The 25,582-nt window shown below is 39.5% G+C and overlaps 1 protein-coding gene across 1 annotated transcript in view; it reads right to left on the minus strand.

Moving 5' to 3' along the window:
* The window catches only part of LOC149786563 (uncharacterized), a 69,044-nt gene extending 51,862 nt beyond the window's left edge, over positions 1 to 17,182 (minus strand). The window contains exons 1-3 of the mRNA XM_089977070.1: positions 17,104 to 17,182; positions 3,195 to 3,284; positions 343 to 465 (exon numbers count right to left, since the gene is read on the minus strand). Coding sequence (XP_089833196.1) covers positions 343 to 465; positions 3,195 to 3,284; positions 17,104 to 17,127 — 237 coding nt within the window. The 5' untranslated portion in view covers positions 17,128 to 17,182. The remainder of the gene's footprint in view (positions 1 to 342; positions 466 to 3,194; positions 3,285 to 17,103) is intronic.
* Positions 17,183 to 25,582: the final 8,400 nt, after the last annotated feature.

The following is a 25,582-nucleotide window of genomic DNA, read 5'->3' on the forward strand; positions in this document are numbered from 1 at the left end:
TCAATGTATAGAAAACTACTAGAATGTAACAAAGTGCAAGTCTTAGTGAGTGCTGCCTTTGAAATGTAATGTACCATATCATTATATTCACTATAAAGTGAACATTTTCAAAAAGACTTGAAAATGAACATATAATACATAATTAGCATTTTCATTATTCATGTTGCTCCAGCATCCTATTCATTTTGATGTTGAGCTACATGTATCTATATCTAATGGAAAATTCAAGGTTATACATTTATAACAGCAAGAAGGATGATTCCTGATCAGAGAAAGACAAAGATCTAAGAAACTTGCAAACATTAAACACTTTAAACAATGCTTAAATGGGAATTAATTTACCCTTTCTTCCAGTTGATTATATACAAACTCAACGATGACATCATCTTCTGTGCCAAGAAGTTCTGTAACCCTGGTTGCAATCCATGGTTTTAAGATGTCCACATTGACTTTTGACATATCAACCTGTAAATAAATTTAAGGTTGTGTGGGGTAAGTACAAGATTTACTGAATAAACATATTTTATTTTGAAGGAATCATGAAATCACACACGCTGACAACATCTCTAAGTATTTTACATATCAAATAAAGACTTTTGTGTAAAATTTATGTTGCTTTGCCAATACATCCTGTTTATCTTTATCATACAGGAAATAAGCTACATTAATTTCTGATTTGTGCTTATTGTTTAACTTAAACAGAACAAGCAATAACCATCAATGAGATTTCAATGTAATATATTTCACTATGTGACACTGGCAGTGTAGCTTTCAAATCGACCAAAGTAAACAAGATACAATTCAGCATGGAAACTTCACGTAAAAGTGGTTATTAAATGATGATTAAAGTACTTTATGATACATATGGAACACAGCTGGAATGTATCCTATATGCTAAACATGCTGCTGGGTTAAGATAATTACTTTTATTTAGGGGGGGGGGCACGATTAAGAGCCATGTCTCTTTGTGTTAATTTGAAGACAGCAAGTGAGTATTCTAAAGTCTTTTTCATTTTTACTAAGAAAAATGAGTGCAGGTGACTGAAAACGCTGTTGCTGATGAATTCTAAATTTAAAGAATAACATGGCTAACTAATACTGATTATTCGTGATTGATGAAGACTACAATAAATTTCTTATGGTAACATTTTGTATAGATTCTCCATCTCTTCTATCACTAAATCATTTCAACCCTACAATCCATGTCCAAGCAGCAACATTTTCATCAATGACCATCTAGACCATGGGATGAATGTGGGAAAAGGAATAACAAACTTGTGCCAGAAGATGACAACACGTCATCACATAAACTCTTCCAGTCCATTACTTGCAGTGCTAAAAAATCCATAAACTAAGGTCATCTTGTTTTTTTTTAAAAACTAAACATTTTACATCAAATCTGCTTAACAAAGTATTATAATTGTCCACCCATAGAAGCCAGACTTTACTGGGTGAAACTCACAGGCTTCAAGTAACTTTAGAGAGACAGCCAACAGTACAAGCTAGGACAGATGTGGTCTGACATAAAAAGCAGCACCCAATCCGCTTATTTAATTTCTATACTCGTTCACGGGAACAATATAGATTTAAGGTTTCTGCATCATTTTGGTCATTTCAACATACATTTTGGCTATATGACCTAAAAAATGAGCACAATAGAAACTGAAAATCATTCACTGCGCTCACAGAGAACAGCTAGGATTAAATGTTTCCTACTTTACCAGTCTCAAAAGATTCCACACTTGGCATAAGAGACCTTGGACATCAAGTGTACATTGGCTTGAAGAAAGCATTTAGCAACTTAGCTAGAGAACATGTCCTGGCTGATAGATTGCCTGATATGAACCAAGCGTGAAAGTGGAGAATCTGTGTACTTTTTGTGCAGATGAGAGTCGAAGTGCTACAAAACAAGATCCCTTTTCTAAGACAATGTCCTGGGCTGGTCTACAAAGACCACTGAACCATGATCATTGGGGCAACAGAGGCGCTATCAAAATGAGCTGATCAGTGGAGATCCTGACTTGGTAGATCACTTGCAAAATCATACTTAACTGGAGGAAGGTGTAAGCTAACAGATGATCCCACTTAAGGCTAAAGGAATCCCCTACTCAGGTCCTATTATGGAATTGGGAAAACAAAAATGGGGAGTTACAAGCAAGTCTACTAAAGGTTTTTCTCCCCCCCCCCAACTCCCTCATCTGAACAGTAACTCTGCTACAGACTGATTGAGAGACCATTTGTGAGGACTATCTTGCCTTTCCTGGTCAATCTGCCAAAATTTTCTTTTTGCTGGAAATATTAAAAACTTATGAGTGTAATCCCTTCTAAGGTTGCCCCTCAAAGGAGGTTCCAAACCTCCACATAAACATAAAGTGCACATGTGCATTCCCTGTCACCTGAGGTACACTACCACTGATATGCTGTCATCAGAGACCATCACAAAGCGACTCTTCACTTGGTTAATGCACCCTTGTAGAGCTATTTAAAAAAATGCACTCATTTTGTGAATTATTTATTTGTTGGGTAGATACTTCCCTGGGCAACTAGCCCTCAAAGCTGCAAGCAATTACCACATGCTGAATCTGAGTGAGGTCAGGGAGCATTCATGGGGATTCCTAAAACTGGTTCCAATTTTATTACCAGCTCAAGTGGTGGTGAAAATCTTGATACTCTGTCCTGCCATATTTATGGAATGGTGGGAGATCAGTTAATTGCTATGAGAAAAGTGTCACTGCCATTTTGCCTCCGGCAATTCTGGCCTTCACTAGTGCCAATATAGGATATTTACCTCCTCAAAATATAAGGGAGAGGGGAGAAACACAAGAATCATTTAATAGTGGTAATTTTACAATTGAACAATAGGAATGATTTGGCCCAGGTTCCGCTATAAGCTAGTTAATTACTATAGATGAGCGTATTTAGAAGATCAGGTGGGCTGTTTCTTTTTTTAATCAGTTCCTGAAAAACTATGTCACAAAATTTCTTTTGTCTTCATAGGGAAACTCTGACTCTGTAAAATATATGATAATCAGGTTAGGATTCACTATTTGTCCAGAAGTGTTGTATAAATAGCAATGGGATTCTCAATGCTAAAATCCTAAGAAAAACATCTGCTAGAAACATGTTTCAACATAACAACTTTTGCCATATATTCGATCATGAATTCTGTTGGCATAAACTATAAATCAACTCACCTTTGTTTCCAGGCCATCACCAAATTTCATTGACTTCATCAATTTCTTCCGCTTGTCTGAGAATCGGTTGTCCTGGTCAGCACTAGTTCCCTGTAATGCAGTATGTCAAGTTTAAATTAAGTACAAACTACATTTATTGCATATAAACCTTTGGAATCATTACAGAATGACATTCACCAACCACTACCTCTTTGTTGAAAAAAACAAAAACTACCTGAACAGTGCTAACAAAACCTGTTAGCATAACACCTCAAGCTCGTCTAATTTCAGACTGGACCCCACCTGTATTCAAGTGAGATGTCAGTAGAAATTGTCAATGAAAAAATCTAATTGCCCAAGAAAACTTAAATCACTGTGATGAAATTTGGTAATTTATTTTTAATATGTTGAAAGACTAGTAAATTATTAATATTCATCCTGTATGCCCCCCAACCCTTATGTAGATCACAGACATACTTCTACACAACTTTTACATACATGTGATTCTACAGTTAGTACCGCCTAGTGGGTAGGGTACCAGAACTGTTTCAGCGGTCATTGGAACCAGTGCAATGATGTGTGGCACAGTAATGACTAGCATGTAAGCATGAAAAGCTGTTCATTGATTATTGTTGTAATCTGGAGAGTTTAGGCCAAATGTCATATGTTTTTTTGAGGTTTTATAAGTAATAAAGGGATCAAATGTAGTTCATCATGGCTTTGGGGTACGATTAAAATCTGCTGTCCATAGAAAGGAATGCAGAAATACTTCTTTTGATTCTTTTTAACGGTCTCCTTTAATACCTATTGCATTACTCAAGATATTTTAAGTTTATTTAATAATAATTGAGCTGTCCCTTACTCATGCTCACTCTAGTGTAATGCAACACTGGTTATACATAATAAGCAGCACCTATGAACAACACTAAAAGGATAAAGAGAAACTGTATAAAGCAAGACAAGCTTCAGATGCTATCGAACAAAAGCACTGCTAATCCAACAAGTATGGAGGACACTGATAGAGCAATCAGACAATGGTTGACCTCAGGACCTGGAGGAGATCATTAAGGGGGCACTCACCAATTAATATGTACTTTAGAGAGAGTGACATATGTAAGGTGAAGTAGTTTGCATTTAAAACATGCACAATGGAGAGAATGTTGGCATACCTATATGCTACAGTAATGTAATGTGGATGATATTTCTTTGGATATTGTACTTTTGGAAATTTTACATGATTTAAGCACACTGCTAACTAAATAAGCACAACAGTCAATTTTAATATGATTTTGTTTAATCTCTTCTTATTTGAAGTACAGTTATTAAATCATTGAGTAACAATATTTATTTTAAAAAATCAATGGGGGGCGGATATGGAAATTGGAGTCAGGGCTTGTGGGGTTTGAGTCAGAACTGGCTATTTTTTGTAATGTCACCAGCCATGGACTTGGATCTAAAAAACGTAATTCTCTGAACAATGCTGAAATCTGAACCAAAGGTAAAACTTTTAAATATCATTAGAAACTTCTAAACAGGGAAGTTAATTTACATACAGTTCTATCAAAACTGAAGCAAATGTCATCTTTTGGCAAGAAGTGACTTGCAAGTCAATGAAGTGAAACAATATCAATCTCTTGTTAGCAATGTTTGAAATAGGAGACAATGTCTGTCCAATACCGATGAGCAAAACTTTTAACCGTATATGACCTAGATATTAATAAATGTTTTGCAGAATTTCACCAAATATTTCAAAATTTATTTAGGACCACATAAATAGAGAAAGATGGACATGGTTATACCTTAGTGGCTGATGGCATATATGTTTACATTATCTACTAACCATCTTGTTTAAAAACGACACTTACTACCTTGCTTAAAACAACTTTTTAAAGTAACAGTGTTTAGAGGTTCATGTCTCATACCAATTTTGAGGTTTTCTCCATAACATTCATTAGCATACCTGCTCTTCATATTCAATGACCAAGAATGTATCATATTCTTCATTCCACCTCCTCTCCTACCATACATTTCACTATTTGGCATGAGTTATTGTAAGCTATGTATCTAACTTCAATGGACTCGTTGTAACAAAAAGCACATCTGACCTGATTCCATACATATTACTGACTTCACAGATGGAAAAAAAATCAGACTGTTTTGGGATATCACATGCAAAATGAGTTTGATGTAGCCTGTAAATTAAAGAAATTTGTCTACCATGGGATTTTATTTATTTTAACCAGTTACAAGTATTTTCTGTGCTAATCCAGTACTCCAGATTTTGCAGTTTTGACTGTATGTCATATTGACAAGGAAGCCAGGCCTTGCCGAAAGACTATAGCTAAATTTAGCTTCAAGGCTTGGATATGTACATTCCTGGAGCTGGAACATGCTTGGCACTGAGAAAGCTGGAAAACCTGCACTTATTTGCAAACTGTTAAACACAAAGCACCCATCCTAAATCTGAAATATGCATTGAAAATGCAGTATTTTGATGTAACAATTTCAAATGTTTTAACTTAATTGTACTGTCTTAATAGTCCTTTATGATTACTTCAAACAATGTATATATTCAGCAAATAAACTGAAAACCTAAATCTCTATTTTGAATTCACTAAATTCACTAAAATAAATTTACATTTGAAGATCACATGTACATGTATTAGCACATGAAATTGTTTCTGATTTATCCCATTTCCTTTATAAAACCCAAATTTTGCTTTACCGATGTTTTAACCCGCTATTGTATGAGTGGTCTGCTCTTTTTCTCTTCTTTAAGTCACAATAACTATTTTCTCCAGAGTTAAAATTGGTCTCTTTTTTTGGGGTTGGAGATGTTTCATTGTTATTAAGGTATCAGGTGTCAACAATTATTAGTGCTCACTTATAATATCCAATGGGTTCCAAGGGTTGTCATTGCCGGGGGCAGACGTGGGAGATAACTACCCACTTCCCTGGAAATCTTCCAATGGCTTGTGTCTGATAGAGCCTCTGACAACCAAATCCAGCTCCAGGCCTTCACAAGTGGCGGAACCTGTTTAAACTGACTAGAGAAGGGATGACAGGTGAGTTTCTGGCACCTCTAAACTTTGAACAGATGGGGCTCGTTAACCTTGGGTCATCGCCCATCTAGAAGGTAAACTCCAATCTCAAACCTTCACTGCCTTGCGACTATACCCTCTCATGGGAAAGGCTAAGGGAGTAAACCCCAACAGAAAATCCAGAGACCCTAAGGCGACATGGCATTGATTTCAGTGTCATTTTGGCAACTTCTGCGACGCAGCTGGTGCCATGACGTATTGGCATGTCCTTTCCCTTGGATCCTTCATCTGCATGGAGAGGTGGGGATCAGCTGCACGGGCAACAGTTGATTCTCCATATCACCCCACCCAGGCTTACGCACTGGACAGGACACTCCAGCTTCGCTCCACAGGTTTGACACAACACGGGAAGCAAGAGTTTACTGGTTATAAGTCACTGCTCGATTGGCGTAGAGCCAGACGCCAGGGGTTGCTTTTGACAGTAGGAGAGACCAACAGGTTTTACTGGACAGCCCCCAGCCAATAAGGTGCAGTCCCGCCAGAGTTTGCCTGCCTTGCTGGGTGCTTAACACATTAACCCCTAGCGACGACTTTACAGGGCAGCAGGTAGTAGCCTAATGCCGAGCTCTGTAGCATCATGGTCATGCATGATACACTAACGTGGATGGTATTATAGAAAGGTAGACAGATGTAGCTCTACAATGATACCAAATAATCTGGAATATCTAGTTGCACTACAAAATACAGATAGAAAAACCTCATTTTTTTGGACCAGACTTTTTTTTATGCAAAATTCGCCCATGGTCGGAATCCCATTTTGTGTCCGGATTTTAGACTTTTTGGTCTCAGATCTAAGGCAAACCGGTATGAACTGCAAGCAGACAGATGAGCCTTTGCAAAAAGTAGGATAACATGGGCATTTGGAATAAAGAGTGGTCTCCATACGAAAATAATGGCTCTGTTTAGCAACAAAAAAAAAAAAAGCAAACAAAAATCAAGTCCAACTTTAACCCTTCTGCTTATGCACGAGTCAAATAGCCAATGAAAAATGACGTTTCTAACACAACTAGGCAGTATGTTATTGAAAGATGACCGGGGATTTGGTGTTTTCAAATCTATTCAGAAATAGCTTTCAAAATGTGTTTCCTACTCGATTTTCAGGCAAAAATGGCAAAAACCTCCAGGGCTTAAACAGTCCATTTTGATCAAGTCACAAAATTTGAATATTCCTTGCGTACTTAATCACTTGTGCATCAACATTGCACATAAATTACAAATTTAGCAATTCCCAAACAAATTGTAAAAAAAAAAAAAAAAATCCTGTTAACACATTAACCCCTAGCAACAACTTTATGGGGCAGGAGGTAGTAGCCTACTGCCGAGCTCTGTAGCATCATGGTCATGCATGATACACTAACGTGGATGGTATTACAGAAAGGTACACAGATGTAGCTCTACAATGATACCAAATAATCTGGAATATTTAGTTGCACTACAAAATACAGACAGAAAAACCTCATTTTTTTGGACCAGACTTTTTTTTAATGCAAAATTCGCCCGTGGTCAGAATCCCATTTTGTGTCCGGATTTTAGCCTTTTTGGTCTCAAATCTAAGGCAAACCGGTATGAACTGCAAGCAGACAGATAAGCCTTTGCAAAAAGCAGAATAAGATGGGCATTTGGAATAAAGAGTGGTCTCCATAAGAAAATAATTGCTCCGTTTAGCAACAAAAAAAAAACAAACGAAAAACAAGTCCAACTTTTACCCTTCTGCTCATGCACGAGTCAAATAGCCAACGAAAAATGACGTTTCTAACACAACTAGGCAGTATGTTATTGAAAGATGACCGGGGATTTGGTGTTTTCGAGTCTATTCAGAAATAGCTTTCAAAATGTGTTTCCTACTCGATTTTCAGGCAAAAATGGCAAAAACCTACAGGGGTTAAACAGTCCATTTTGATGATGTCACAAAATTTGAATATTCCTTGTGTATTTAATCACTTGTGCATCGACATTGCACATAAATTACAAATTTAGCAATTCCCAGATGAATTGTAAAAAAAAAAAAAAAAAATCTTGTTAACACATTAACCCCTAGCGACGACTTTTTGGGGCAGCAGGTAGTAGCCTACTGCCGAGCTCTGTAGCATCATGGTCATGCATGATACACTAACGTGGATGGTATTATAGAAAGGTAGACAGATGTAGCTCTACAATGATACCAAATAGTCTGGAATATTTAAGTTGCACTACAAAATACAGACAGAAAAACCACATTTTTTTGGACCAGACTTTTTTATGCAAAATTCGCCCATGGTCGGAATCCCATTTTGTGTCCGGATTTTAGACTTTTTGGTCTCAGATCTAAGGCAAACCGGTATGAACTGCAAGCACACAGATGAGCCTTTGCAAAAAGTAGGATAAGATGGGCATTTGGAATAAAGAGTGATCTCCATACGAAAATAATGGCTCCATTTAGCAACAAAAAACCCCCAAAAAACAAACAAAAAACAAGTCCAACTTTTATCCTTCTGCTCATGCACGAGTCAAATAGCCAACGAAAAATCATGTTTCTAACACAATTATGCGGTATGGTATTGAAAGGTGACCGGGGATTTTGTGTTTTCGAGTCTATTCAGAAAGAGCTTTCAAAATGTGTTTCCTACTTGATTTTCAGGCAAAAATGGCAAAAACCTCCAGGGGTTAAACAATCCATTTTGATGACGTCACAAAATCTGAATATTTCTTGCGTATTTAATCACTTGTGCATCGACACTGCACATAAATTACAAATTTAGCAATTACCAGACGAATTGTAAAAAAAAAAAAAAAATCTTGTTAACACATTAACCCCTAGCGACGACTTTACGGGGCAGGAGGTCGTAGCCTACTGCCGAGCTCTGTAGCATCATGGTCATGCATGATACACTAACGTGGATGGTATTATAGAAAGGTAGACAGATGTAGCTCTACAACGATACCAAATAATCTGCAATATCTAGTTGCACTACAAAATACAGACAGAAAAACCTCATTTTTTTTTGGACCAGACTATTTTTTACAAAATTCGCCCGTGGTCGGAATCCCATTTTGTGTCAGGATTTTAGACTTTTTGGTCTCAGATCTAAGGCAAACCGGTGAGAACAGCAAGCAGACAGATGAGCCTTTGCAAAAAGTAGCATAAGATGGGCATTTGGAATGAAGAGTGGTCTCCATATGAAAATAATGGCTCCGTTTAGCAAAAAAAAAATAAAAAAAATAAAAAAAATAAACGTCCAACTTTTACCCTTCTGCTCATTGGCTTCTAACACAACTAGGCAGTATGTTGTTGAAAGATGACCGGGGATTTGGTGTTTTCGAGTCTATTCAGAAATAGCTTTCAAAATGTGTTTCCTACTCGATTTTCAGGAAAAAATGGCAAAAACCTCCAGGAGTTAATGTGTTAAGGCTTAAGGTACACGAGTACCTGACAAACGGACTGCAACTACTGCACCAAGAAATAACATGAAAACCAACAAGGAAACTTTCAATCCTCAAGCTAGGTACCTGGAATGTCTGGACCATGCTGAATGGGCTTTCATATGATCTCCAGACAATCAGCGATGTTCGAAAGACTCCAGTCATCAACGACGAACTTGCAAAACTCCAGGTCGACATCACCTCACTACAGGAGACACGACTACCAGATTCTGGGTCCCTCAGAGAAAAGGAAAGAGCGCAGACGAAGCCAGAGGGTTTGGTGTTGGATTTGCTATCAGGAATACTTTGTTGGGGATGACAGAACCCTGCCAACAAGGAAATGGAAGACTACTCCACACCACAAACGGGCCTGTCAACCTGATCAGTATTTATGCTCCCACACTAAGTGCCTCCACAGAAAACAAGGATGAATTTTACAATGAGTTAAACTCGCTCATCGACAAAATTCCCAAGAAAGAGAACTTGATTTTGCTGGACGACTTCAATGCTAGGGTGAGTGCAGACCATGACTCTTGGCAAGTTTGGCATTGGGAAGACGAATGAGAATGGGCAGAGGCTTCTAGAAACGTGCTCGTACCACGACCTCAGCATCACTAATTCATTCTTTCAGACAAAGCCACAGTACAAAGTGTCTTGGATGCATCCCTGTTCTAAACACTGGCACCAGCTGAACTTGATCATTACAAAACGGTCAGCATAAAGTGTGTGTTTCTTACCCGTACCTTCCACAGTGCTGACTGCGACACTTACCACTTGCTTGTGTGCTGCAAAATGAAGCTTCAGCCGAAGAAGATCCACTGCTCTAGGCAAGAGGACAAACCACACATTGATGTGAGCAAAACACCATATCCAAACAAGGCTGAGGAATTCACCTATGCTCTTTCCAAGACATTTTATTCAGAACTCCCTAATAGCAGCGCCAAAGAAAGATGGGATCACATCAGAGTGACTACGTACAGCACAGCCACAAGGATCTTTGGTAAGAAGCAATCAAAGAACAATGACTGGTTTGAGGCTAACTCTGCCACACTCATGCCATCCATAGAAGAGTGTCGCAGTGCTCACTGCAAATACAAATGATCCCCCTGCCAGAAGACACTACAGGCATACAGGTCTACCAGAAGCAAAGTGCAGAGAATAGCATGGCAGTGTGCCAATGAATACTGGCTTCAGCTCTGTCAGAGCATCCAGTCAGCAGCAGATATCAGAAACATCAGAGGCATGTATGATGGCATAAAGAAAGCAATGAGTCCCATGAAGAAAGTGACAGCACCACTGAAGTCTGCAACAGGCGATACCATCCACAAGGGCAACCAGATGGAGCGTTGGGTGGAATACTACTATGAACTGTACTCCAAAGAGAACCACGTGACCAATGATGCCCTCAACGCCATTGAAAACCTCCCTCTAATGGCCGAACTGGACGAGAAACCTACTGTAGCCAAACTAAAGAAGGCCGTAGGTAAAATCCCAGGGAAGGATGTCATCCCAGTAGAAATCATCAAGTAAAATGGATGTAGTGTGCTGGTCACACACCTGCATGACCTCCTCTGTCAGTGCTGGGACGAGGGTGCAGTGCCTCAGGACATGAGAGACGCTAACATCACAATCCTGTACAAGAACAAGGGCGACAGGGTTCTGCGCAGAGAGGTCCACACTCAACATTATTTTCTCAATCAGGCATCTGCAGGAAAAATGCAGAGAATAACACAGACCCCTCTTCCTGGCCTTTATAGACCTCACCAAGGCATTCGATCTGGTCAGCAGAAACAGACTCTTCACAATCCTGGTGAAAATTGGTTGCCCTCCAAAGCTGCTAAGCATTGTCCATTCCATCTACAATGACATGGAAGGCACAGTGCAGTACGATGGCTCAACATCCAACCCCTTTGATGTCCGCAGTGGAGTTAAACAGGACTGCGTCCCTGCCCCCACGTTCTTTGGCATCTTCTTTGCAGTCCTGCTTAAGCATGCCTTTGGGACGTCCACAGAAGGGATTTACTTGCACACGCAATCAGACGACAGACTGTTCAACCTGGCACGACTGAAGACAAAGAGCAAAGTGTGTGAAATCACCATCAGGGACATGCTCTTCGCAGACGATGCTGCTCTAGCCACCCACACAGAAGCTGAGTTTCAGCACCTGATGGACTGCTTTGCTAAAGCATGAGATGAGTCTGGGTTAACCATAAGCCTAAAGAAAACAAATATTATGATTTAAGATGCGGACCCACCAAGCATCATCAACAACTATGAACTTGAGGTGGTCAGTCAGATCGCAGAGAAAGAAGCAGCTCCAACCAACACCACACGCAACCATCAAGTGCAGCATGGACTGCCAGTCCCGTGTTGGACTACAGTCACAGCAGACGCTGCACAACCACCAACCGGGACATATCTCATGGGTGCAGTTCCATCGTCTCTCAAGACTAACGGATGCCAACAACAAAGAATATTGAATGTATAGTTTTGACTAGGCTTTGGGAAAATATGAAAAAATCCATACATATGCATATCCAACAATGAAATAAAAAGAAACAGTTATCTCACCACGAAAGAGAATCATTTACTCTGACAAAAGTCAATGGCTTAATTCAAAGAAGACATACAGCAACTGTAGAAATAAAGTGTGTAATTTGGTCCCACAGACTTAAATAGATGACACCCTGGTGACTGGGATGTAATCACTGTAACATTGTGGAAAAAACAACAAACAACACAAACCTGTAATGCTATCAATCGAATTCCACAAAAATTATCACTTGCCAGTTTAACAGACAAAGACTTTATTCACCCCAGGAAATACAGATTAACTCTTAAAAACAAACCAATATGCACAACCACTGTTTGAATTTTGGCACTGCAATGTCAATTCGCAACATGTACATTAGCCTGGTTCATGGACTGTATCATATGTCACTATATACAAACTGGTAGCTATACTACTTTTTTTATCTTCTTTTTGATCAGAACAATCTTACCTATTCACGCAGTTCTTGTTACAAATGATTACATTAAGGTCAGTGATGTCTGTTCTTGCGATACAGACGTTCACAGAGCTGGATACTGGGTCATACTCATATGTACATATGGGCTACGATAAGGCTGGGAAGCAGGCTAAGTGCTGGAATAATCGACATCTACTCGAGTCTGGTTTACGATAGAAAAAAAAAATGCTATAAACATACCTACAACTTTTTATTATTATCCCCGTTTTTGCAACACATTTGTTCATAGCAGTGTTAAAAAGAATATTTTGCCAAGACATCGTGGTCGCTGGTCACATTCAGCAGGTGTCGCTCACAACAGAGCATTTATATATAAAATTGACCCATGCTATGATTGCGGCCAGAAATGACAGGTGGTCACCCACAATAGGTTTTGTTGTTGTTGTGGGGTTTAACGCCATTTTTCAGCACATGATAGACTATGTATGGCGGCCAGTATTAATTGCAGAGGAAGAACCCTGGAAACCCCTGGGAAGAACCACCGACCCACGAGAAGCTACTGGCAAGCTTTCTCACATACCCACATTGGCCGAATCCTAGACTCGAACCCACGCAGACAGAGGTGAGATGGCAGTGATCCGTAACGGAGAGCGCTTTAGACCACTCGGGGCCAGGTTTTACTGTATTGTTAAAAATGTATCAAATGAAATCTTAACTTCAATTTAATATTTCTTGCATCTCATTAACACTACTTTTATTGGCAAAAACATGTTAACAAGCTGTAATGTTTTCAATTTCCATGATGTCACACATAACAGCTAGTCCTACGTGTAAGACCCAACGCTGATATTTATGTTTTGGGCATCAGGGTCTTACAGCCTAACTAACGGCGCTGTGTAGTGTGTCTTGACGTCAACTAACATCGTTACGAAAGTAAAATTTTCACGAATATTTCACAGAATTGACAAGTAAAATAATGACGCTTTTCTACAAAGTAAAGTTATAATGTCAGGGCTGAGCAAATCCCATAGCCCGACGTCCCGGACTAGTCATTTTTGAAGTCGGGCAAGTAAAATTTTCCAAGCTGCTAGTCCGGGACAAGTGCTTTTAAAAAAAGTCTGACTAGTCCTTATTTTTGTGCTTTAATCACTATATCTACCTTTATTTGGCCAATCACGCCCTCCAGGCTTACTGAATACTTGATTCTACTCCTCTTTGTGTATACATTTACATCCTGTTACCACTTGACTGCATATTGGGCTAAGCGACCAAATTATCGGCAAATAAAAACACATCAAACAAAAGAAAACCAGTATGATCAATTAGCAGTGTTGTAAGCGGTTTTGTTGCAATGAGTTTACTCAATCTAGATCACAACCAGTGGCTCACTATGATTTTAATCCAGCGAGTCAGTGTAATTAAATTAATGAAAGGTACTTTACCGACATCAGTGTTGGTTTCCTTTATGAAGTGATTAAATAACAGTAATGATTCTTTAATTTATAATTGACTATACAAATGTGCGATATTGTTTTAAGCGAAACAATTACGCTAATTAATGAGCTGTTTCAGTTCGTATTTAAAAGATAAATTTGATCTTATGCACTGTATCTCCCAGGGGTGTAAAACTGAGGGTAAAAAAAACCCCTTGGTGTCAGAACTGGGGGTCAAATAAAAAATGGGGGGGGGGGGTCAAAAATATACTGACAAATTTTCATCCGACTCATACTTTTTCAGCTTGAAATAGGATATTGCAACTTGCACAACATACTCTCTCTCTCTCTCTCTCTCTCTAAATATACAAATAAACCAACATGCACAATTAACAAACAAATGCATTGGCCATTGAAAGAATAATTTTATTAGTTCATTTTTCTTTTAAAATCATACTTTTAACAGTCTCCTTATATTTTTGAAGTAATATTATACACAACATATTACATACAAGCCAATACAAAACGCCTAATAAATATTTTTTACTGAATGGCAGTCACTTTACTGCCTGTCATAAAATGTGTACTATCATCGGTTTCATTGCACTTCGTCCTAGAACAAATTTATCAAAAAATCAAGGAGGCTAATGATTCATCTTGTTTCTAATAAGTTACACTTGAACTTTACGTTCTTTCTTTCATTGCAGCAAAGTTAAAAACCAACAAAATCTGCAATGACCCCCTGATTCTGTAATCGAAATAAACGCATTTGTCTTGGCAAGTTTACTGATTTCTTTGTTGTGAAAGAATGTCTTGGGTTATAATGTGTTCTCCAGATATCTTGTGGCGACCGAGGGCAGATTTGTTAAAATTTTTAAACTCTGTAATGAAAGGATTATTCACTTTTGCCGCCTTCGCAATCACGCTATCAGAAGTCACATAGTTATGCTAATGGATGTGCCGTATTCCAGTCAAGGGAATTATTTTCTCCATTTTTCATTAAAGTTAGATCCACTGTTACTTTTGTGTTCTGCTTCCTTCACTTTCTTCGCTAATGATTTTTAGTGCAACAAGCATCGAGGTACAACATCAAGATGACATCTTGCTGAGCTCAATGGAAATCGCATGTGAACTCGCGAGATTAGGGGAAGCTACTCTGTCATAACATTGCCTATGCTAGTTTGGTTCCTTATTTCGTACGTTCCCTGCGTTTCACTCCGCTACAGGAATAGAGGAGCCCAACAAAGGGAGTAAACAAAGCGGGGAACCAGTCAATCCCTATGCTTGAAGTATACACGATGCCACCCTTCGTACAACACATTGGATATTAATCTCATTATGCGAATCCCTTGCGTCAAAAAATGCACGGCAACAAAATGTGTGCATCAATTTTCTCCAGCGTGCGTCCCTGACGCACAAATGTGCGTAAAGGGAAACACTGTCTTATGATCACTTTAGAAGTAGTTGTCAAGCAAGCTGATAGTTATTCTGCGGATAAAATGAGTTTGCTAAATTATTTTTGCAAGGAAGGTAATAACAGCAATTTGGAGAAGGTAAATTTGTTTGAAAATGGAGGGATAAAACCTAAGACAGATACTGAGTGTGCTTGTTATCCCTGTCTTGAAGGTGCAATACATATACATGGACATATTTTAAAATCCACGAGCTAAAACAAATACATGAACCTGAAGAAGCCAAATGTATAACAACCAATGTCTTTAAAAATTCTATTCTTTTAAGAAATAATTATGTTGTATATTATTTTGTTTGTGTTTTTCTATGGATTAAGTAAATACGTCTCATCAAATCTCTGCAAGTGATTACCATTTTGGGACCAGTCAAAAGTAAGGTGGGACTAGTGAAGAGTAAGGTGGGACTAGTGAAGAGAAAGGTGGAACTAGTGAATGTTCTGAAACCACTTGTTCTGGACTAGTGGTTAAAAAAACAAATTTGCTCAGCCCTGAATGTCTTAGTCAGACTTTACTTACTCTGATGCCTTTTCTCTAATAAATTCAAATTCTCACAGAAGAAATGGACCCATTTTCAAGTTTCTTTGGCCTACACTTCAGTTGGCTGGAAAGCAATGAAAGCAGAGAATGCCAAAATCGGGTCAAGCTGAAATATTACTTTTTAACGAAACGAATACAAAATATATTATGCCTATTGGAACTGTAAGCAACGGATCGTTTCGTTCAAGAAACACATCCCCAACATGAACCTACTTCAGCATACCTTGACTACCGTCGCATTGCAACAAATTCAAATGTATGTCAACAGAATGTGAAAATGCATCCATTTGCTAGTGTTATATTTTCATTCCACCAGGATAAAGACAACACAGTAAGTATATTAATTACACAAAAATTAGTGGACAAATGTTGATATAGGCTAACAAGTGAGATCTTCCTGAAACTTTGATTATTCATTCCGATGTCAATGATATCGGAACACACTATACAAGGCCGTTATTTAGATAGTAAGACATAACACCTAAACAAAATCAACATGTGCTATGTCTTACATGTAGGACTAACATAACAGCCTGTTCACACATCACCAGCTTCTAGACTCAAGACATTTCAGATTATTGTCAATAAACGTACATGGTATCAATGTAAGGAGATAACAGCCAAATTGGTGCAAAACCAACTTTTATATGCTGTATCATGAAATGGTAACAACCAGGAAGTTAACGAAAATTGGGTGGATATCGAGTCATTCGGTAAAACGTACAGGACACCTGCTACAACCTAATTAAAAAAATACGCGTTATATTTCTAGAAAACAAACGATCGTGACTGCATTTTATACACGGAAGGCCACGAATACAAGACATCGTCTCCTGTAAGCAAATTCATCAAATTTTTAGTACAGAATCGACTCCACTCTCTCACCCCCACAAATTTCGACTTTCAACATCTGCGAGGTGTGGATATCTGATAAAAACATATAAATATGCATTGTGCACGAAAGGTTTTTTCCTGAATGTAATATATAAACTTCTTGTGTAGTAAAGAAGCGTTATAACCTTGAAAAATCCTGCATCGGTCATTTTTCTTCGTAAGTTATATGTTGCACCGCCGCTTCCAAAATGGCGACTATTCTTTTCCCACAATTCCCTGTGTTAAACGTACACGTGCTTCCGGAACAGCTGGTATTTCACACAGATACCTTCTTTAAACAGGACAAGAGAAATATTTTTAATTTTTTTAAAAATCACGTATAATTGGATCTTTAAAGCGGTTGTGATACAGACCAAATTCTCTTTTAGTTTCACTGGATACTTTTTAAGCATTTTGTGATTGAACTTCGTGAATGACAGACTAGTTGGAAGGTGGAAAAAATATACATCAGAAAAATCTTTTTTTCTTTGGCTGTACTGGAGAATTATGTATATTATGTAACATACATCATAATCGTAGTGTCGCCTGATGACAAAATATGATATTCAATGACTTCCTTTTTATTCCATCTTAAAACCTAGACTATTTGGATTACAGGTGATATGCATTTACTAAACAGACGGATTATGGCGACGCTGAAGACAGTTGTTCTGCACGTGTAACAAACAAAAAGAAAGAAAGAAAGAAAATAAAAATAAAAAAGAAGCTAAATACGCACCACTTTTCATGCACATACTGACCTGTACATCACAACTCTGACACGCAGTTATACCAGTATATTATAATATCAATGGCGTACTTCAAATTTAGCACGCACCCTCCCCCAAAGTAACAAGCATGCTGATCCCCCCACCCCGGATAAAAACTTAGGATCTAGAATTGGACCCACCCCCAGCATTGCAGGGTCCTCGGGGCCGTATTTGAGCGGCTACTTGTATACTTATTTACTGTTCAACTTGTCAAGAAATGTGAGAAGATTATTCGCAAGCTGCTTTCAGTTTCAACACCCTTCGGACAACATCCTCGCATATTTTTATAATTTCAGCTTGGTTTATCAGATCTGTGTTCAGGAAGTTTGCACATTTAACAAAATGTTACTAGCATGTAAACTAAATTTTCAAATGGACCGCAGCCCAATTTAGTGCTAGATCTGACCAACATAGTTATACACCCGGACGGTTTGTACAATGACCCACATAAAAATTCCCATTTTTATTCTTCCGTAAAATTCATTTATTACATTTCCCTATTCACTTTTAGCGAAATACCAGTATTTAATCTGAGTTGATTTGCTTGGAAATAATTGTAAGAATTGTAAGATAAAAGACAACATACTGTTCGGAAGGCTTTGCTTATATAGTTTTTTATGGGCAACCGTCGCCGCCAAAATTACATTAATCAAATGATCTAGTATGAAATCAAATGATTTAACCAAGCAAATGAAATGATCAATCCAGATTCCAAATGATGTGGTGTCACATGAAATGATTTAACGAACAAAACCGAATGATGCATTTAGATTTCAGATGACGTGGTATTAAATGAAATAATGTAAGTAGTTAAGTGGGCCACTATACGTACAATGGAAATTAGCATTACGGAGACCCCTGGGCGAATATACGTACAATGGAAATTTAACATGGCGAAAAATCGTGGGTTAATATACGTACAAGGGGAATTAACATGGGAAAAAATTGTGGGCCGATATACGTACAAGGGGAATTTAACATGGGGAATAGAGTTTGGGGGTTGTTTAGGGACAAAAGGGAATTGAATATGGGATTTTTTTTTTAAAAAACCTTTTTTTTTAAAAAGGGGTAGGCAATGGAAAGGCTATCTCTTTTCGAGAAATATGGCTGGCCCTGAAAAGGGCCTTTGGGTTTTCTTCTTCTTCTTCTGCTTCTAGTTTCTTCTTTTTCTCCACCAAGTTCTTATTTTATCTCCAACACTCATTCTCTTCTTTTCTTTCTTTTTTTTCTCCTGCTCATCTTTCTTCTTCTCTTCCTCCTCTTCTTTCTTCCTCTTTTCATTTTCTTCTTCTTTTTCAATTTTTTCATTCCATGCTCTCATCCTTATCCTTTCCTCTTCATCCTCCTTCTCCTCCTTTATTTCTTTCAACAGATCACTGATGATTACCTTCATTTTTCGTAAATTGTTTATCTCCATCTTCACTCGATGGGGACTATAAGAATAGTGATCCTCGTTTAGGTTAACCAACATTTGCTCTATCATTCCTAAATTGTCGAGGACGTTTTGCAATTTTTCCATTTTGTCCATTTGGTTAGAAGCCATCTTCTTTTTTTATTCTTTGCAAAATGGTTTGAACGACGAATACTGTGGGTTCTTATACGAAAAGCGCGGACGTGAAGGAAAACATCCCCCTACTTTTTCATTTCATATAATAAAACCCTAACTATACTCTCCACATTCGCTAAGAAACAATAAACAAAATCCATAATCTACTATCCACACAATCGTACGTGAACGGTTACAAAACCCAAACTATACTCTCCACATACGCTTAGAAACAATAAACAAAATCCATAATCTACTATCCACACAATCTTACGTGAGCGGTTACAAAACCCAAACTATACTCTCCACATACGCTAAGAAACAATAAACAAAATCCATAATCTACTATCCACACAATCGTACGTGAGCAGTTACAAACACAAACACACAAACACATACCCTCGCACTATGAAAAAAGAGTTAGTGTTTATAATCACACTACTCTACCTACACACACACACACACACACACACACACACACACACACACATTGGCAAATCGATAGTTATTTCTTTTCTAGAGTATTGGGTAGCATTTAAAAGGGCTGTTTTTTTTTTTAACTCCAGATGCACCTATCTAATGGTTGCACCTTCCTGGCCTGGCGCCACACACGCATCTTCTTCCCCAGTCTCCTTTCACCTTTCTTCTGGGGAGCGCAGAGGGAGGATGATTCGCTTCAACACCCCAATCCTCTGTCTCGGGAATATTGTACGACATCCTCTCTTCTAGTTTCTTTTCCTCCTCTTCCCTCTGTCTTCTCTCCTCCTCTTCGTTCTTCATTCTTTCCTCTTCTACTATAGCCTCCGCGGCCAGTTCATTTAACAGGCGCCTGACATATTCCAGATGTATCTGGAGTTCAAGAAGTTTGCTTATTCTGCTATTCATTCTTGTGTTGAACAATCAACAAGGGTAGCTAGACTGCCCAGCGAGTTTCAATTTATAGTGAAAGCGCGGACGTGATGGAAAACAGCCCCCTAAAAACATAAAATTGATCTTACCTACATCATGACCAAAAAACAACAACGCGCGGACCTAAAAGAAACACTCACTCACTTTTTATGCTACCCATCACTATTTTAAAATTTTTTTATAAATCACTTCAATAGACTATCCACATACTCAAAGCAATCCAATCTAACCCCAAATTTACACCTCAAACACCAAAAAAAGACATCATTTTAATCTACTATCCATACCAACTTACCTAACCACTTACAAACACAAACACACAAACACATACCCTCACATTTTTTTATAAAAGAGTTAGTGTTTATTTTCACACTACTCTACCTACACACATTGGCAAATGGATTGTTATTTCTTTTCTAGAGTATTGGGTAGCCCTGAAAAGGGCTGTTTTTTTGTTTGCTATGGCATTCTTTTTTAGTTTCTAAGAATGCGATGTCCTCTGAGGATAGACTTTCTGTCGATAGGTCTGCTTCTTCGAAAAGAGAAGAAGAACTCTTTGGTGTCGATACGACAATCGACAAAGCCTCTGTCAGCTTCAGGTTGCTGCTGTTGTTGTTGTTGTTGCTGCTGTTGCTGCTGTCTCTGAAGTCTGTACTTCTCCGTCCATTCTTCTTTCTCCCTGTTCATTTCTTCTCTGAAGAGCTCTTCTATCAGGTCTTCAGTGATTTTTAACATTCTCACATTCTCTATTTCTTCTGGCTTCGGTATCAGACTGTGTCTGACCCTATGCAAATTCACGTAGGCTTCGTTGAGTTTAGCTAGTTTGGAACACATCTTCTTAGGAGGATGAGTCGACAATGGATGGTTAGACTGGAAACAACCCCGGTTCTTAAAGTCAAGGCGCGGACGTGAAGGAAAACATCCCCCACACGGTTTTCGAGCCGCAACGTTCAGTGAGTGTCATGCGAGGGATAGTAAGAAATGAAAGAGCATCAATCCAACATTCTTATAGCTAAACAAACCACAAAGGCATTTTTTTTCAAAACACAACATTTTTTATTCAAAAATCACTTAACACTAAACAACAACTCTAACATTTTTAACAATAATCCAACATGATAACATCAAACAATTTTTTTCAAAACACAACATTTTTTATTCAAAAATCACTTAACACTAAACAACAACTCTAACATTTTTAACAATAATCCAACATCATAACATCAAACAATTTTTTTTTCAAAACACAACATTTTTTCCACAGTCTCCTCACATTCCATCTTTAAAGTTTCTCCACTAGGTAAAGAGGGATAACAGTCTTCCATGGTTTCTAGTAATCTAGGATGACTTCTCTCAAACTGTTGATTTCTATGGTATTATCGAATTCTGCATACAGGATGACGTTCACCGTTTCATCAGGGTCTCGGTCTTTAAACTGAATTTCCACACGAATCTGGCCGGATTTTATAGGGTGGAAATGTCCCTCGTCGCTGCCTTGGTCTGGAGTGAAATCGAAAGCCCACAAAGCGTAGCCTCCTGCATAATCCTCGTACGTAATACCGTGACTGGTATTGGTTCCTAACTGTCCGGTGGCTTCGTACAGGGACAAGTACGATCTCAAGTAATTCTTCTTGGTAAAGTCAGGTTCGAAAGGTCGGGTACACAAGGTCTTGCCAACGCGACTGACTTCGATTTTGGACACGCCAAAGTGTTGAAAGTAGAAAGGATTTTTTTCGGCAGCTCCGTTGAAGGCTGTATTCTGGACGATACCAACGATCAAACGTTTGGGTAACTGTCCTTGGAACAGATGATCTTCGATCATGGATCGCTGTCCCTTGGGAATGGTGAAGGTTTTCACTTCCACGCGTCGTATGGGAAACTTGCCAGTCGTTCTGCTCAACGTCTGACTGATGTCGTTTCCCACTTTAGGTAACACTTCCACACGGCGTACGTAGAGTCTGGCTTCTAGGATTTTGGTTTTGTAACCGTCACTATCAGCCATCAAATGGAAAGCGGCACTGCTACGATTCAGTCTCAGGCGGACATCCACCCCGTTCAGCAAATACTTTTCTTGCAACCACATGTCCAAATGCAAACGATCCATCAGTTCTAAACTTGTGTCGGCTCCCGTGATTCTCTTTCTTCGTTCTACAAATCCATCATTGTTGTCTTTCTTTTCATCAGTTTCCAATATTTCAAACTTGGTAGGTTCGTCAGCTTCCCATACCACACAGGCATTGAGATGAGTGTTCTTGGCATCTATTCCGTACGTCAAGAGATTTTCCAGGTAGGCACGATAAGGGTAAGTATCCATGCTGCTACTGACCAGTTTGTTATTCAAGGACAAGTCCACTCCACTGAACAAGGAATGCATGAAATTGTTGACGGGAGCTACTGCTTCATCGTCTATAGCACCTCCAGTCTTATCTAGAATTTTGACTTTCAGGTACAAGTAACTGCTATTCAGATCGATGTAATCTTCGGGCTGTCCTTTGATTTCAAACTCGATGGGAGCGGAATCGGTCAGTGAGGAAACGGGGTGAAATTCCACCCACTGGGATTCTTGCATCGTCATCATCGTGGGGGGCATGGCAAACAGATCCAGTTCCGTCTTGGAACAAGCGCAAGATTCTCGGTGCATCATTTTTTTTGTCTCTTTTCTCAATAATCGAAAACGTCTAAGTCTCGAACGGTTCTTCTTTTCTTGGCCTTTCTCGCTTGAAGTCTGGTGAAAGGGTGTTTTCTTCGTCGTCTCTTTCTGCCTTGTCCTTGCTGAATGCCTGACTCGGTAGCGCGCAGGGCATTTATAGGTGTTTCTCGTTGGCCTAAAATGTCTTTGCCCGTTTGCAGCAAGACATTTTTGCCTGCCCTCATGAAGGCTTCTTTAGGGTTTTGTTTGTCGATGATGACATTTTGGAGAAATTCTTTGCCTTGCGTCAGTGCCGCATCTTTCAAGGCGTGCAATCCGCGTGTCACCATCGGTTTCAACACCGGGGCCACCGAACGAAAGGCCGATTTTAACATATCTCCTAAGCCGTGTCCTCGCTGTCGAGCAACCCCTCGGTACACTGGATACATGACTTACGAATCGTGAGAAAACCGTTTTCGAAAATGGAGTTTCACCGTGACTTTTCCTTTGGTGAATGGAATATTTTGTCCCAAATCTCCTTTTATAGCAATGTTGACCGTGTCCAAATACGACTTACTGACAGGCAAATAGTGAGGATGGACAAATTCGCGGTGGACGTGGTAAGTGTTTCCACCTTCCTCGTCAGTGTTCGTGGCAGAATCCACTTTGAAAGGAATGACACGCAGTAACGGTACGGAGGTGTGTCCCACCACGTTATACTCCACCACATCGGAGTACACAAACATCAAATTCAGTCCTTGGTTCAGTTCTACCGGGGCACGAAAAACTTGCTAAAAGACTCGTTGTCGTAAACGATGGGTAATTCGCTTTTCTTCATCATGCTCATTCTCAGGTTCATGTCTCCGCCCAACATGTCATACAATTCAGGACAAAATAAAATGGACAGGATTTTACTCCGTTCAAATTTCATTAAGAAGCGACGAGCTGTTTTGTGGTACTCCATGGTGACACTTTTGTTAACATCCTCCAAAGCTTTCAGAAACACGGCATTAAACCTGGAGGTTATGGTGCTGACCAAATGTTGACCACTAAAATAATAGCCTGGGGAAATGAACAAGTGATAGGTGGTGTACTTTTGTGTACGGGTTTTCTTGTCATATTTGACATTGCTATCCATCCACTGTTGCAATTGTTCGTCATGAACTTCCACATCAAAAAAATTTTGATTGGGAAGGACATTGAGGACTTGGGTCGGGTGAATCATTTCTACTAAAGCCACTTCCCAATGGGCTTCGTGATCTTAGGGGATGGCTTGAGGTAATTTGGCCGTGTAACAGCACAACGTGTTCTTGGGAAACACCTCCATGGAACTGTCACTGAGTAAGGTTAAGTAAAACTGGTTTTGGTGACTCATAATTCCAGAGTTCTGTGGCTGTCCGAGGGGTTAGTGGACGTCAGAGGCGTGTCTCCGTCTAAAATGGGGTTCTGGTTGTGATTGAAGTGGTGACTGGCACTGGCACTGGACACAAGGTTCCCGTGGTTCCCGTTTGAGGTGAATTTCAGGGAGGGATTAGGAAGCAGGTAACCGATGCAACTGCTCAATAAAATGGTCCACAATTGTTTGTCTCCTTGTTGCAAACTCAAATTGGCGATGGCTGCCCCGATGACACAATACACCACGAATATTTGGCAGAAAAAGACGACTTGCGTTTTAGGCACACGTTCTCCACACCACACCCACAAGGGTTGTTTTTGTAAATCTTGCACAGAAGAACTAGGGGAAGGAGGAGTGGTCGACGTAGCTGCGTCTGTGTGAAAAGGCATGATGATCACTTCTTTTTATAGTCGATGACTTGCGAAGCGTCGATCCAAGAATCAAAACTGGGTGGATATCCTTTCCAACGTACTTTGACTTCTTTGACACGTCGTTTGCCCACTTTACGGGTTCTGCGTTCGAGAATGCTTTCGATGTCGTACAGGTCGTCTTCTTTTTTGGTGACACGTTGTAACTCGGGCAAATAAAACGTTCCTTTGAGCACTTCTCCGTTCATGTCTTCCAATTTATAGACGGCAGGATGACGGCCATGCACTCGTCCAGTGACGCGAAACAATTCGGTCGTCCAGTTAGGTAAGTAACCTTTGTCAAAAGTGCGTTTGGTTTTGCCAATGCGCACCCAATCTCATACGGCCAACTCTCCACTTTTCTTGGGGACAGCCCTCGTCGGGGACGTACCAAACAGGCGCTCAAACACCAACACTTCGTTGTCGGGAGTCACGTCTTGCGGGGCACGTCCAATGCTTCGATGGTAAGATTGGTTGTACGCTTGCACCAGGTGCGGTAAGATGTCGATGTACTTCAGAGTGTGGTGATACGTAAAATATTTCCACATGCGTTCTTTCAAAGTGCGTTGAAAACGTTCCACGATGTTGGCTTTGGTTTCGGGATTCTCGGTGGTAAAAAAATGAATGTCACGTTTCTTTAATTCTTTTTGGAAAGCTTGGTTCAGAAATTCGGTGCCTTTGTCCGTTTGCCATCGAAGAGGGTGACGACCGCTTTGTTTCAGCACTCGTTGCAGGGCTCGCACTAACTCGCTGCTCGATTTGGAAGTCACGGGTACGACACATGCAAATTTGGAAAAGACGTCGATGACACAAAACAAATATTTGTAGCCACGATTGTAGCTGGCCAAATGAGAGACATCGGCTAAATCGGCTTGCCATTGATGATCGATGCCTTCCACTCGGGTGCGACTTCTGGCAAACTTGCGTCGAATGGGTTTGTGTAAAGTGTAGGTAGCTTGTTCTTGTAA

Source organism: Sinohyriopsis cumingii, chromosome 12 (assembly GCF_028554795.1).
Source record: "Sinohyriopsis cumingii isolate HCF-2022 chromosome 12, ASM2855479v2, whole genome shotgun sequence".
NCBI classification, from domain to species: domain Eukaryota; kingdom Metazoa; phylum Mollusca; class Bivalvia; order Unionida; family Unionidae; genus Sinohyriopsis; species Sinohyriopsis cumingii.